This window comes from Vicugna pacos, chromosome 7 (assembly GCF_048564905.1).
Source record: "Vicugna pacos chromosome 7, VicPac4, whole genome shotgun sequence".
Taxonomy (NCBI): Eukaryota; Metazoa; Chordata; class Mammalia; order Artiodactyla; family Camelidae; genus Vicugna; species Vicugna pacos.
In genome coordinates, this window is record NC_132993.1 from 41,137,090 (window position 1) to 41,150,597 (window position 13,508).

Consider the following 13,508-nt stretch of genomic DNA (forward strand, 5'->3'; position numbering starts at 1 on the left):
CCTGCTTGTTTTCACTGAACAAGTACATCAGGAATATTTTCATTATCATTCAGTACTCTTCAAAACATGATTTTAAAAAACCATGTAGTACTGTATCATGCTTATATGAAGGGTATTTGGCGGTTTCTAAAATTTTAGTATTATAAATACAGTTGCTCTTCATTATTAGTGTGTTCTGCATCTGTGGATTTGTCTTCTTATAAAGTTTACTCGTAATACTAAAATCAATGCTTGTGGAAATTTGCAGTCATTTGTGGACATGTGCAGAGTGCTGAAAAAAATCTGGGTTACCTGCCATGCATGTTCCCAGGTGAGGTCGAACAACGTGAGACTCTGCCTTCTCGTTTCAGCTCCCATGTTCACAAATATGTTTGTTTAGTGCCATGTCTTTTGCATTTTTGTGCATTTTATAGTTGATTTTGCTGTCTAAAAGGACCCCCAAGTGTAGTGCCATCTAGCATTCCCAAGCACAAGGCTGTGACATGCCTTATGAAGAAAATACATGTGTTATGTCAGCTTATATAAGATAAGCTTCATTCAGGCATGAGTTATAGTGCTGTTGGCCATGGATTCAAAGTTAATGAATCAATAATATATATTAAACAAGGTGTCTTTAAACAGAAACACACCTAAAACAACATTATGTACTGATCAGTTGATGAAAATGTGAAGAAAGGCTTGCAGGAACCTAACCATGTATTTCCCCTAGGAGCCATGATTCAGTATTCGCTAATTCAGTATCTGCAGTGACTTTACAGAGCATAACTGCCATGAATAACGAAAATTAACTGTAATGTCATAAAGAACATCCCTTCCACAGACATTTGTCCTTAAATCTCATTATTCCCTGAGGACAAATTCCTAGAATAAAATTACTGGGTCAAGTAAGTAATAGTATTGTTTTAATAGAAATTCTCCTGTCTTTATTACTTACTCACAGGATGAGACTTTAGTGATGCATAGATTGCTTGCTGCAAATTAACAGCTATGAAAATACATCTTCTTTCCCAACTCATCAGAGATGAGGAAACTTTTTAAAAAAATTTGTTTCCAAAATACTTATTACACACTTACAACACAATTAAAAGCTCTAATACAGTTGTCTTGGACTGATCTGAAGTTGGTTTTAGTGCTTAGAGCCAATGGAATTAGTAAATTCAAAAGGGCAGGATTTTCAACTACCTGAAATTTGGGGATCTGGCCTGATGAACACAGAGAAAGCCAGGTGAAAACCTAATGGTGGCTGGTGAATTATGACATCCTCAGGCCTCACCAGAAACCAAGAGGATGGAAAACTGAACTGCTATAACTTTACACACTCTTTAGTCTCACATCATAGTCTAAGTTCAAGGGACTTTGAGATTCAGAGTGGAAGGCCAGTGAAATACTCATACTGTCTACAAAGTCAGCACAGACAGCTACAACTCACTGAAGCCCATGAATATTACAGCTAAGAACAGTGGGAAAATTCCTCTTCATTCTGTCTTTTCAACACAGGGGTCAGATGAGATGACAGAATGTTGTCAAGTGACCTGTTTATCTAACCAACATCTGCCTCAGGAGCTACCGTGGTATTCCTGTCTTGAGGTCAATCCCAAAAGTGTCACATCAGGGACAATGAATCAAACCCCTTCAATCCTTTTATTCAACGGTTTGCTTCAGACTGTTTTAAGCTTTTACCTGTTATATTATCATCTGTATTTTCTTCACTTGATATGCTGCAATCTGTCTCTGCAGGTTTCAAACATAAGGAGCTCTTGTTTTTCATTAGGATTTCTTCATCATCATTTATTTCCATATTTAAAGATCCATTTTCAAAACTGTTTAACTCCATTTGCCTAAAATTTTTCAGAAGTTTGAAAAAAGCCCAGAAGTCCAATTATTTGGTAATAAACAGACTGCATAGATAGATCTTATTCTGAGGGATGGGGGGAGGGCTCATAATAACCAATTCCTTATAACATTGATAAAAATGCAGAATTACAAATCAAGTCAAGTCTCTCAGCCCCTGCCTGTGCTGGGAGCAGGCCTGTCTCCAGGCTGAAGTTCAGAAACCAAAGAGCCATTCCGGCTCTTCTTCACCTTCAGCTGACGCAAACTTCCTGCTCCCCACCAGCAACAGGAAACAGTCATTGACAGCTCTTTGGTTTCCAATCGGTTTTTCTATAGTTACCACATTGAACACTTTCCTCACCTTCCCCAGCTTCTTCCTGGGAGGTCTTCTGTCCCCAGCTCTCTAATCACTGGCCACTTTCATTTGTTTGCCTAGCATTTAACTGTCTAGAAGCCGCAAGCTGTGGTCAGGAGAGAGTACTCCCTGCAACCTATGTCTGACAGAAAAAACCCAGAGGACACAATACATGCTGAGCATCTGTTGCTCTTCAGGGTAACAGAAAAGGCTACTTAATACACAACTAGAATAGCTGATTCTGTTAAAGGAACAGTCATAACATCTTATTATAAGTAACCAGACCCAGTCAAGTTAGAACAAAACCATTTTCTGCTAATAAGAATAAAGGAAAAAGGTCCAGGCTACATAGCGACTCTAGGAAAAGCATTTGTTTTCTAAAGAAATACTGTATTTCAACTTAGCAATTAAAAACGTAGGAGTATATTGATGAAATACCTCAAAAGAAAAAATAAATCTACAAAGGTGTTCCTAGTAGAAATATTTAGAACAGGAGAAAATTATTAACCAAATTAGGGAACAATTCTTGTACTAAAGAAGCAAACAACAGTACATCAGAAGATGAAATACTAAATAATAATTTGGAAGGACAAATACAGACTATGTCAAAATTTAGGAATGCTTATATGAAATAATAACTGAATAAAGACCCCAAATAATAGGAACATGACTGTGTAAATGTATGCTTTAAAAAATAGTTCAGATTTTGATATTAAGTTCATTTTTTAACCTGTAAAGCTACCTAAAATACTTAATTTTTAAACAAAACAAAATAGCACTGTCTTTTCTGGATAAAAGCACACTTAAATTAATGCTCAGCTCCTCTGTTAGACAGGAGGTTCCAACACTCGGTACATCAGAGATTAAAAGTTATTAGATGTGATGTGTGAGATCCATATCCTGGGGAAATGCTAACATTTTCCCTAGTAGTCAGCGTGAAGGAAAGGTCTGCAATGCTTCAGGCTCACTCGAATGAGGAAAATCAGATACTGTTACCTTTTGGTATCACCTCAAATCATGAGAAAAACCACCATATAATAAAAATATTCTTAAAAAAAACAAGAAATGCCAATATCTTTATTTTTGTATTTTTAAAAAGAAGGAAAAACAAAAACTTGTTACTGTACCTTTCCAATGAATTATGCATCGGCACAATAGGATGTTTCATCTTTAAAAGAAGCAGAGAAATGAAAGTTCACACGTTAAACTTCCAACAGAGCATATTTAGAATTTTATTATACATGAAAGTGGTAAATATGACCATAATACACTGTCCCACTCAACAGGAACAATTTTAGGTCCTCCCCAACAAAGGGAATCATTAACCCCAACCAGTCTGTCGTAGTTTTTCAAAGAAGGGTACCCAAATTTCTAGGAAAAAGGAAGATGGTCTTTCAAAGGGCCTAATTATCATAGTCAAATCCTTGGTGGTTAGCTTTCTTGTAATTACAGTTACGCTTATTAAACATTAATAAATGCCAAACTATGACACAGCATTGTATCAAACACTGGAAATATAAAGGTAAACAGTATGGGGTTCCTGCCCCTAAGGCAATTTCAATAAAGAGTAAGGCTAAAATAGGAGACTGCACAGAGTAGGAGCTCTTGGCCCAACTAAGGGATTCAGGGAAGGAGATTAAATTTTGAAGAATAAGAGCTAACCACAGAAAGACAGGTGAGAAGGGCATTCTTGGCATTGGGAAATGGCACAAAGAAGTAGGGGGCTACAAGCATAACACGTTCAAGCCAGGTTATGACAGAGAGAGAAGTTGGTGATGTGCGAAGGGACTCAGAAGTTTCACTTTAACCTGTAGGCAATGAGGGAGCCACTGAAAGGTTTCAGAAAAGCGGTTCAATTTACACTGCATGAATAGAAATGCAGTAGGCTGCCTGGAAGGGTCGGTCAGGCTGAAGGTGACTAGTGAGAAGGCCACCACCCACCTCAGCAAGACTCACTGGACACGAAGGCTGGAGAAGAGGCTAGCTACATCACAGACAAGTTAAGGTGGTAAAACTGCCAACAGTGACTGACTGCATATGAGGGACTGAGGGCAGCTATAAAAGTGGACATAAAGGAAAGTCCACTACAAAAATGTTTTTATCAGTGGCCAAAGGGTGATGGAGAACACAGCTCAGTATATCACTTTCTTAACTCTTCATTATGCCCTGCTGCAGGCAAGCTGAGCTAGACTGTTACCTTGTTGGACTTGAGCATGGCCAGCTGAGGTGATCCTGGGGGAGTGCGATAGAGCAGCTCAGAAGTGAAGGCTGCATTTGCGATCTGCATGCATTCTTCCAAAGTCTTCAGAAAAGTATTGCAGGTTGATTTCAGCAGAGTTCCCACATCAATTCCCTCCTACGAAACAACCAGAGTGGAAGATTCTTTTACTGTACCCAAAAGGAAAAAAAGCACAATTGGAGAATGTCCTTAGACATTTTTAATCCACCAGATAATAGTAATAATGTTCCCATTTATTTTGCTGGGCAAATAATGTGTATCAGCTACAAAAGAAAAAGACTGAGCAAGTCCAACTTATCTATTAACCATACACAAGCCTTACCCCCAAGCTGCCCTTTACGCTCACCCACCACTCCAACTGAAGGCAACAACTTCTTTCAACTAAACAATATTGTATGTCAGTACTACGTCAGGTGCTGAGTGCAGCGCCCTTATGGAGTTTCCAATCTATAAGGGATAGCAGACAAGAAACAGAATCACACAGACTGAAGACCATGGCGTCAATGGAAAAATGTCTCCCATTGCCTGAGTAAAAACGAGGTCCTAGAACAGAAGCATTAGAAACAACAAATCGTGTGGTTTGCTTTCAAAACCGTTTTTTTCACTTTCAGTACAGATGAGTCTAAGTGGAACTGGAATTCTTTTGAATATCTAATCATTTTTTTACCTCCAAATTATTATTTCACTTGTTCAGGATGATTTTCCTCTGGATAAATATATTAGTAAGTCATTCAGGAAACTGAGGCCGCCCCTGACTGAAGAATACAGAAAGCACATCTTAGTGGTATTAAAGTAACCAGACTGGGCCCAAGATGGAGTCACTCATGCTATGCCTCATATCAGCAAACCGAAAATTTAGCTAAGTTTCTGTCCTGGGTTCTCCCAGAAAAGGCAGGCCTAGGTCAACCAATCAGTGCTAGACTGCTCAGCACAAGTTACCTGACCCGGCTCCAAGACTTCCCTTTGCTCCACATAAGAAAAGTAACCCTGTTTACCCAAACAGCAAATGCACAGTATAGCATCCTTGTTCCTGTTCACTCTGGGCTATAAAAATGTCTAGCCTTGTACAGCTCTTCACAGTTCCTTTCTATCTGCTAGATGGGATGCTGCCCAATTCATGAATTGCTGAATAAAGCCAATACGATCTTCAAATTTTATTCAGTTGCATTTTGTTCCTTAACAGTGGCCTCTATATTTTCCTCAATTTTTTATTTCTAACAAGCTAGGTGTTACTGGTCATGAACCACTATGATTCAGACACTATTTACAATGTGTTGTTTTTTCCTAAACCACCAAGAAATTCTCACACACTAGTCGGGTATCCCATAATTCTGACACAATCTACTTGGAAATAGCGTCAGTTCTTGCAGGTTAAGTGCTCAGTCCTACAAGACTGCTCCCCATCCCCACTTCAGTCACCAATGGCAAGTCCAGGTTGTCACTTATGCTACTGACTGACCTGCCATAGACTGAAGATTCCAACAACCCCCTCCTTGTGTACGGTCCAATAGTCACCTCATTAACATAACAAAAGACACTATTATCACTCGCTTCACAGGAAATTCCATGAGTTTTTTTTTTTTTAGGATCTCTGTGCCAAAAACTAGATGAAGACCAAACATATATTTTTTATTATAAATCACAATATCACAAGCACAGTTTCATTAGCAAGTTCCCAAGGCACTTACTATAAACACTTCTTTGAATTAAAAGTTGCTGTGTTCACTTTTTCCTTTCCCTCTAGACCAGGGCTTCTCTACCTTGGCACAATTGGCATTGGGGCTGGCTAATGATTGGAGCAGGAGATGTAGGGGGAGTGGCTCTCCTGTACGTTGCAGGTATTAAGCAGCATCTAGTCTCTATATCCATTAGATACCAAGAGCACATCCTCAGTAGTGACAACCAAAAATGTCTCCTTCACTGCCAAATGTCTCCTGAGGGGCAGAACTGCTCTGGGTTGAGAATCACTGCTCTAGACTATAACGTCCCAAGAGCAGGACTGAAATGCTCTTTAGTACTCCTCCCCTCTCCCTCCCCCAGCACAGTGTCTTGTATACAACAGGCAGGTGCTGAGTGAATAAGCGAGCCTCCCAAAAAGTGAATGACAATGAGTTAAACCAGGTTTATTAAAAAACCTTAGGACGCATACCCTACTATGTAGCATAGCCCTATAGTACTTAAGAAAAGTAATTTAAAACCATTAATTATAGTCTGCAGGTTCTTCACTTTGCAGGCACTGTTTTTCAGATAACTGCCTTCCAAGCAGAGCAGATACCCCTCTTTGGTTAATGCGAGCCATTCAATACATAGCTTAACACCAGATAGATCTTTTAACATATGTTTTAGAGTGAGTGAATAGCAACTTCAATAATAAATAATAAAAAATTGCAATTCTTGCTGATGACAGAGAGAAATAAAGTTGCATCTCTACCTTTACCTTTGAAAGCACTACTCTACACCAAAGCAGAATGATCATTATGAAATAAAACCCTGTTACAGTCTCATCAAAGGGGACAGATACGCATCACTGACAGATGATGTTGGCATCTTGGGAGCCACATCAATAGTATAGAAATGACTCTGTCAGACAGCTAAGATTTCTAAAAGTATTTTAAAAAGTGACACAAACTGGGGAGAAACACATCTTAATACATCAATACTAAAGTTAAAAGTTCCAAATGTTATCAATTAATCCTGAATTCTTCCCAGGAAGGAAGACTTCCACAGGCTGAAATGCCCGCATTTCTCCTCTGTTGAATTTTGTTACCTTTTTTTCTTTGAAAATCAGTAAATTCCAAGGTAGGGATTGTGTAAGCATCACCTGTAAGCAACATCTGGGCTACTTTCCACGTGGCTAAGATGAATGGTATTTTACCTCAGAACTCGACACACCGGTTGTGGTCACTTCTTTTGTTTTATCCACTTGCTGAACAAGGAGATCACAGTACAGCCTTAGTTCCGACATTTTGGTTTTCAAGTTTTCAGTGTTTTCAGCAAACTCTAAATAACAAAATGATGAAGATGTCATGACCAGAATGAATAACTGACTTACTAGTCCGTATACTATACAGATAAGTGAAATGTAATTTATACCTAAAGTCAGATGCTTATAGCATGAGTTGCAGATATAAGTAAAGTTCTGGGAGCAAGAAAAAGGAGATTCTGGTCTTTTGACATAATCTACATTATTTCTTGAGTCAACATATTTAATGATCATCAGTACAGGAAAAAGGAGGCAATATACCTCTGATCCACTTCTATCAGAACTGGGAACAGAGTCAGGGGTTTACAGTCTGGGTCCCAGTTCTGCCTCCCAATTTTCCTATCTGTAAAATGTGGTCACAGCTATATACTTATTAACACAGTGCTCAAAACTAGAACACTGTTTTGTAACAAGCAATTACCAGTAATAAGACAGCTTGTTATTTCAGAGGACTGGTCCAGCGTGCCACCTGCAAAGCTAATGGCACCCCCTGCACATCTGCTGCTCCTTCATTAGCACGGCATCCAGCCACCATGGCGCTGAGGGCTCAGCTACAATCATTACTGCCTCTGCTTTCTTTCTCCATGAAAAAGCTGCACATTACCACTGATCTGAGTCAAAGCTAGCAGTGTCTAGAATTTGCTCCTGATTTAGCATTTAAAAACAACCAATAAAGAGGCCATTTTACTGTGTCTACTTGAAGAGTTAAGCACATCTGCCATACATGTCATGGTAAAGGTCCCCTGAAACACTTTTTTCCCACAGGCCTCTCTCCAACCAGCCTCTTCAAATATACACCCAGGGCTGGAGAGATGGGAAGGCAGCACCCAGAGCTCAGGCAGTAGCCCTGACTTGCGACTCAGTCCAAATAGAAAGTTACGCCATGGTTCTCAGGAGACTTAACGATGTGGAGTTAATGAGCACTAAGCAGCAGCAACCTGACAATTAAGTATCCACCCCAACTCAGGAAAAGGAATGGGAAAGCGAGGTGTTACTGCAGAAAGTACCCGGACCCAAGGCTTCTCTGGCTCATCTACTCTTTACCAAAGGTCAACTTTGTGCCAGATGAGGTAATGGGCAGTTTCATATCATCAGTGATCCTCTTGGTAATCCTTCTAAGATAGGTAATTACCTCTTTTTAAAATATAAGGAAACTGAAGATTAGAAAGGCTAAATGATCTATGCCAAGGTCACAAGGCCAGTACCCTACAAAACGATGATTTGAACCCAGTTGTATCTGGCTCCAAAGCCTGCACTCTTTCTACTAACACATGCTAAAAAAAGAAGAGTTAGGTACAGATTGTTTAAATTCCACTGAGACATACATAGCATTTGCATGATACAAAAAGCTGGCTATGGCTAGGTGGTCAGAAACAAGATAGCAAATATGGGAACCCAGAGGTGCCACTGGGTGATCCCCAAGGTTCCCACACTAGAAGACAATCAATACTTGCCTTTTTCTTTCTGGGTCCTACTGTCTGTCAGGCAAGCCTTGGCTGACCCCAGGGCTACCAGCCACCGCTGTCTCTCAGCCACACTCCTGGCCTTCAGGTAGAAATACTGTTCCCCAGGGATTATCAGGTCCATGCGTGTGTTATCTACAGAATGAACTGGGAGCAAGGCAGCAGGAGGTCAGAAACATAGAAGAGCCCTATCTGGGTAGCCTCCACTCCACCCAGATTCTTGAGTTTAACTAGGGCCAGTCACTGAGGACTTCTTCCAAGAAAGAATGTCAGCCCTTACTACATCTCCTAGTTTATTTATCTCTTCCCAGAGGCCTCTGCTGATGAAGAGGGAAAACTCTGCAATTGGCTCCAAGGTCTCACCAAGACTGCCCTAAAAAAGAATCACCCAAATCTTAGGATCTTTTACTAGAGAGAAAATCTCTCTTTTGGTGCGTGTGTGTGTGTGTGTGTGTGTGTGGTGTGTGTGGTGTGGGTGTGTGTGTGTGGTGTGTGGTGTGTGTAAAGCATGCTGCTCTGTGGCCCAAAAGGCTTGACGCAAACAAGTAAGGGTGCACTCTTTATCTCCCTGGGTTATTGGAAAGCAATCAAGAACACAATATTTTTCCTTTTCTACTTTCCTTCACTAATCCTATTAAAAATGTGAGAATTCCCTCAGAGCCCTTCTGGAGAAGAAACAAGCAAGCCACACTCTCCTTCACCCCCCAATGCCATGCCCCATATTCTCTTCCAGTCACTTTCTGAGCCACATCTTCTCACTTTGTCTCAAGATTCCCAAAACCAAGAAATAAAGGCTATTTGTAGGTCTGGTAGGTGTTTGCCTGTTTTATTTTGAGTATGGTGGTGCTGGTGAGGTGTGTGTCCTGATTTAAACACAGAAGTGTTTCATGCCACAATGAAAAGACAAGCTTTGCAAACAGCTCCTGGCCTCAGGTGAGCAGGTGCCTAAGGGATGAGCACTAAGTGTGTAGTTAAGCACACTTCTCTCATTTATTTTGACTCTCTCTCAAACAACCTCCTTGTAAAAACTGGCTGCAGTTTTAGGTCTTACTGCAAGGCTTTCTTCTGGGACATAATGTTATACATCTTTGTACTAGGGGAGCAGCAGAGTAGGCAAGCAGAAGCTAGAACTTTTTTATTTCGGGGGAGAGACAAAAGAAAAATAAAACCTGCAACTCTCCCGGTTTCTCACCTTGAATTTCACAGACCGCCATCTGTATACTCCCTTTGCAACCTTTCCAGGCATCTTCAGGAGAATCATAATAAGATAATATCCCCCCACAGAGAAGGAACCATCGAGGCTGCCAACCTGAAAACAGAAGCAAGAGCATGGTCTCAATGACTGCCCCCAGGACATTGAAATGACTGCCCCCAGGACATTGAAACAGGACCTAACAAAGGATGCAGGACCCCAGCTCCAAGGAACTTACATTCCGCGAGAAATTCTAAGGCAAAGAAGTAAGTTAAAAAAGATCTGTATGTTTGATACCATTTTTGTTTAAAAGAAGTCTGGAAGGATTAGCAATAAATATAGTGATAATTCTCTAGGTAATAGGATTACTGATGAGTTTGTCAAGTCTCCTCAGCCGGATTTTTTTTTTCTTTCTTTCTCTGAAATGCCATAGCCCTTTAAGGATACATTTCTCTCACTGGACTCTTCTTGGCGGAGACAGAGAAGGCAGAGCCCCAAGGGCTGCTCAGATACATACCTGATGGGCCCTTGGGAACTGATTCACACAAACCAGATGCGTAAGTCACCAACTGATGTCAAAATAGTATCAATTTATTACTTTATAATAGGAGATTAGTACACTTCCTGGAGCACTCACAGCCTAAGATCACAGCACAGGGAGACTACATTTGTAATCAGGAGGCTGAATGATCAGCACTAAATGTAAGCTCAGGCACAGGAGTCAGGTGGCAGGCAAGATGTTTCCCTCATCATTTACTTCGTCAGCCTGCTTTTCTAGGAACCAAAATACTCAGGCCTGCCAAGTATCATGTCTCTCAATTCCTTGAGTAAAACTGGATAAACACTAATTCTCAATATTTATCCTCTAATAATTCATATTTGTCACTGAAGTATCCTGCCCTAAAAGCCTTCTCACCAAAGATAAGCAATGTTTTCTAAAACTACGGCCTCTTGTTACATCTTATATTGGGTACTTCTTCCCAGGGAAGCACCTAGATCCTTTAATGGATGTCAAGAGCCCCATAGCCTTATCTCAACACCCGTACAAGTCAATTGTTGGCTGGAAAACCTCTTAGGATGAACTTGTAAATTTTATTTCAGAAGGCAATGCTTCCTTACTTTGGCTTCAAATTCTATGGAAATACAAACCTGAAGGCCACTGTTCTTGGCACAAACATTACAATCCAGGAAACCACATTGAGCATCAGACTATGTCTTGCTGAGCAGACAATCAGCATTCCTGGAATTAGATATTATTGGTTATATTTTAGCCCTTTGCATTATTTATACCTTAGGCCACCTCCCCTCACTGAAACAGAAGAATCAATTCTTAAAAACCTGAGAAATGGAAGAAGCCTTTGAAATCACCTAGTCCAGCCAGGTCCTTTTACAGAAAAGGAAACCAGTCCCTGATAGATTAAGTGACCTACCTAAGGTCACACAGGAAGTACACAGCAGAAAAGGGAAGTAAACTATGTCCTTCTACACTGTCCCTCCCAGCATAACAACCCCCAAACGCTGACTCTCCATTGTTAGAAAGCTCTGGTACAGAACAGTAGCATGCCTCGCTTACAGCTCAACTCCTATGACTGTTTGGTGCGAACACTCTCCAAATCCACCATGACTTTTGAGTAGAGGGACTTCCACTTGCCCTTAATTACCATATTTTATCAAATTTAGGATCCCATCTGTATTAGTCTGGGTTCTTCAGAGAAGCAGAACCAACAGTATGTATGTATGTCTATATATAATCGGCTTATGCATTTATGGAGGCTGAGAAATTCTGAAGATCTGTAATCAGCAAGCTAGAGACTCAGGAAAACAAATCTGTAATTCCAGTCCAAAAGTCAGCAGGCGTGAGACCCAAGAAGAGCTGATGTTTCAGTCAGAGTCAGAAAGCAGGAAGAGACCAACGTCCTAGCTCAACAGGCAGGTAGGAGGCGTGCCCTCTTAGCCTTTTTGTTCTATTTAGGGCTTTGACTGATTGGATGAGACCCACTCACATTAAGGAAAGCAATCTACTTCACTCAGTCTACCAATTCAAATGGTAATCTCATCCAGAAACACCCAGACACATCGAGAATAATGTCTGGTCAAAGGTCTGAGCACCTCATGGCCCAGGCAAATTGACATAGAAAATTAACCATCACACACCATCAATTTTAAGACAGACTATTATTTTATACAACACAAGAAAGAAAGAAAAAAACCTGCCCATAAAGCAACGACATGGCACTGATTCTAAGATAGTTCCTGATTTCAGAGCCGTTGAAACGTCGGGGGAGAAAAAACAAACAGCCTAAAACTTGAAAAAAATGTTGTACTAAACTAGGCTTACCTTACAGGAATCTGAAAAATGTCAAACAGCCCAAACACACACACCCAGCACAGCTGCAGCACACTTTAAAAGTAGCAGGTAAACTATAATAGTAACTGAAACACTTTTTCTGTGATAGGTTCTGTACTTACCTAGGAGAAGTTATAATTACACTAGAAGAAGTTCAATTATTTTATTCTGCAGTTTGTAACTACAAAAATTACCACCAAGAAAAACTTTTCTTTAACACATACAGTTCCTAGAATTTCAGAAAGCAGGTTAAGAGCCTGCAAAAGTCTCATTCCCATTATCCAAGAATTAATGGCACAGCAGTGGGGAGTCCAGAGTAACATCAAGACACACTGCTCTTTTATGATGTTCAGTTCTGGGAAGCTCAGAGACAGCTCAGGAATGATGGATGAATTGCATGAGAAAAAAGGCATGGATAACAAAGAGGCCATTAATTTACTTCCTGTTTTAAATTAACCTGCTATTACCTTGGTTGGCGTGATGGTTAATTTTACCTATCAACTAGACTGGCCTAAGGGATGGCCAGATAGCTAGTAAAACATGATTTCTGGTGTGTCTGTGAAGGTGTTCCTGAGACATATTAGCATTTGGATCAGTAGACAGAGTAAAGACTGCCCTCACCAATGCAGATGGACATCATCCAATCCAACGAGGGCCTGAATAGAGCAGAAAGGCAGAGGAAGGGTGAATTTGCTCTCTGCTTGAGCTGACACATTCATCTTCTCCTACCTTGGGACACTGGCACTCCTCATTCTTGGGCTTTTGGATGCAGACCAGGACTTGCACCATCCACCACCCCTGATTCTCAGGCCTCTGAACTCAGACTGAATTGCATTATCAGCGCTCCTGGTTCCCTAGCTTGCAGAAAGCAGACTGTGGTACAATCTCCATAACTGCATGAGCCAATCCTATCATAAATGTCCTTGTGTGTGTGTGTGTGTGTGTGTGTGTATGAGTGTGTATATGTACACACTTGTGTGTGTTCTTCTGGAGCACATTGACTAATACACTTGGAAATGATAAAATATTCAAGGTAACGAGAGCAGATGAAAACTATGGGTCTGTTCCAGTCCCTGACCTGTGAGATTACCCCTAG

The 13,508-nt window shown here is 40.6% G+C and overlaps 1 protein-coding gene across 5 annotated transcripts in view; it reads right to left on the minus strand.

Moving 5' to 3' along the window:
- PLEKHA8 (pleckstrin homology domain containing A8) overlaps positions 1-13,508 on the minus strand; it is a 67,415-nt gene that overhangs the window by 36,956 nt on the left and 16,951 nt on the right. For 4 of the 5 annotated variants that reach the window (XM_072964734.1, XM_031674269.2, XM_072964733.1 and 1 more), the window contains exons 2-7: positions 10,066-10,182; positions 8,865-9,020; positions 7,303-7,427; positions 4,386-4,544; positions 3,316-3,356; positions 1,681-1,838 (exon numbers count right to left, since the gene is read on the minus strand). In XM_072964734.1, the coding sequence (XP_072820835.1) occupies positions 1,681-1,838; positions 3,316-3,356; positions 4,386-4,544; positions 7,303-7,427; positions 8,865-9,020; positions 10,066-10,182 (756 nt within the window). Of the gene's footprint in view, positions 1-1,680; positions 1,839-3,315; positions 3,357-4,385; positions 4,545-7,302; positions 7,428-8,864; positions 9,021-10,065; positions 10,183-11,214; positions 11,306-13,508 lie in introns of all 5 variants that reach the window. The other variant, XM_072964732.1, reaches the window with a different exon arrangement.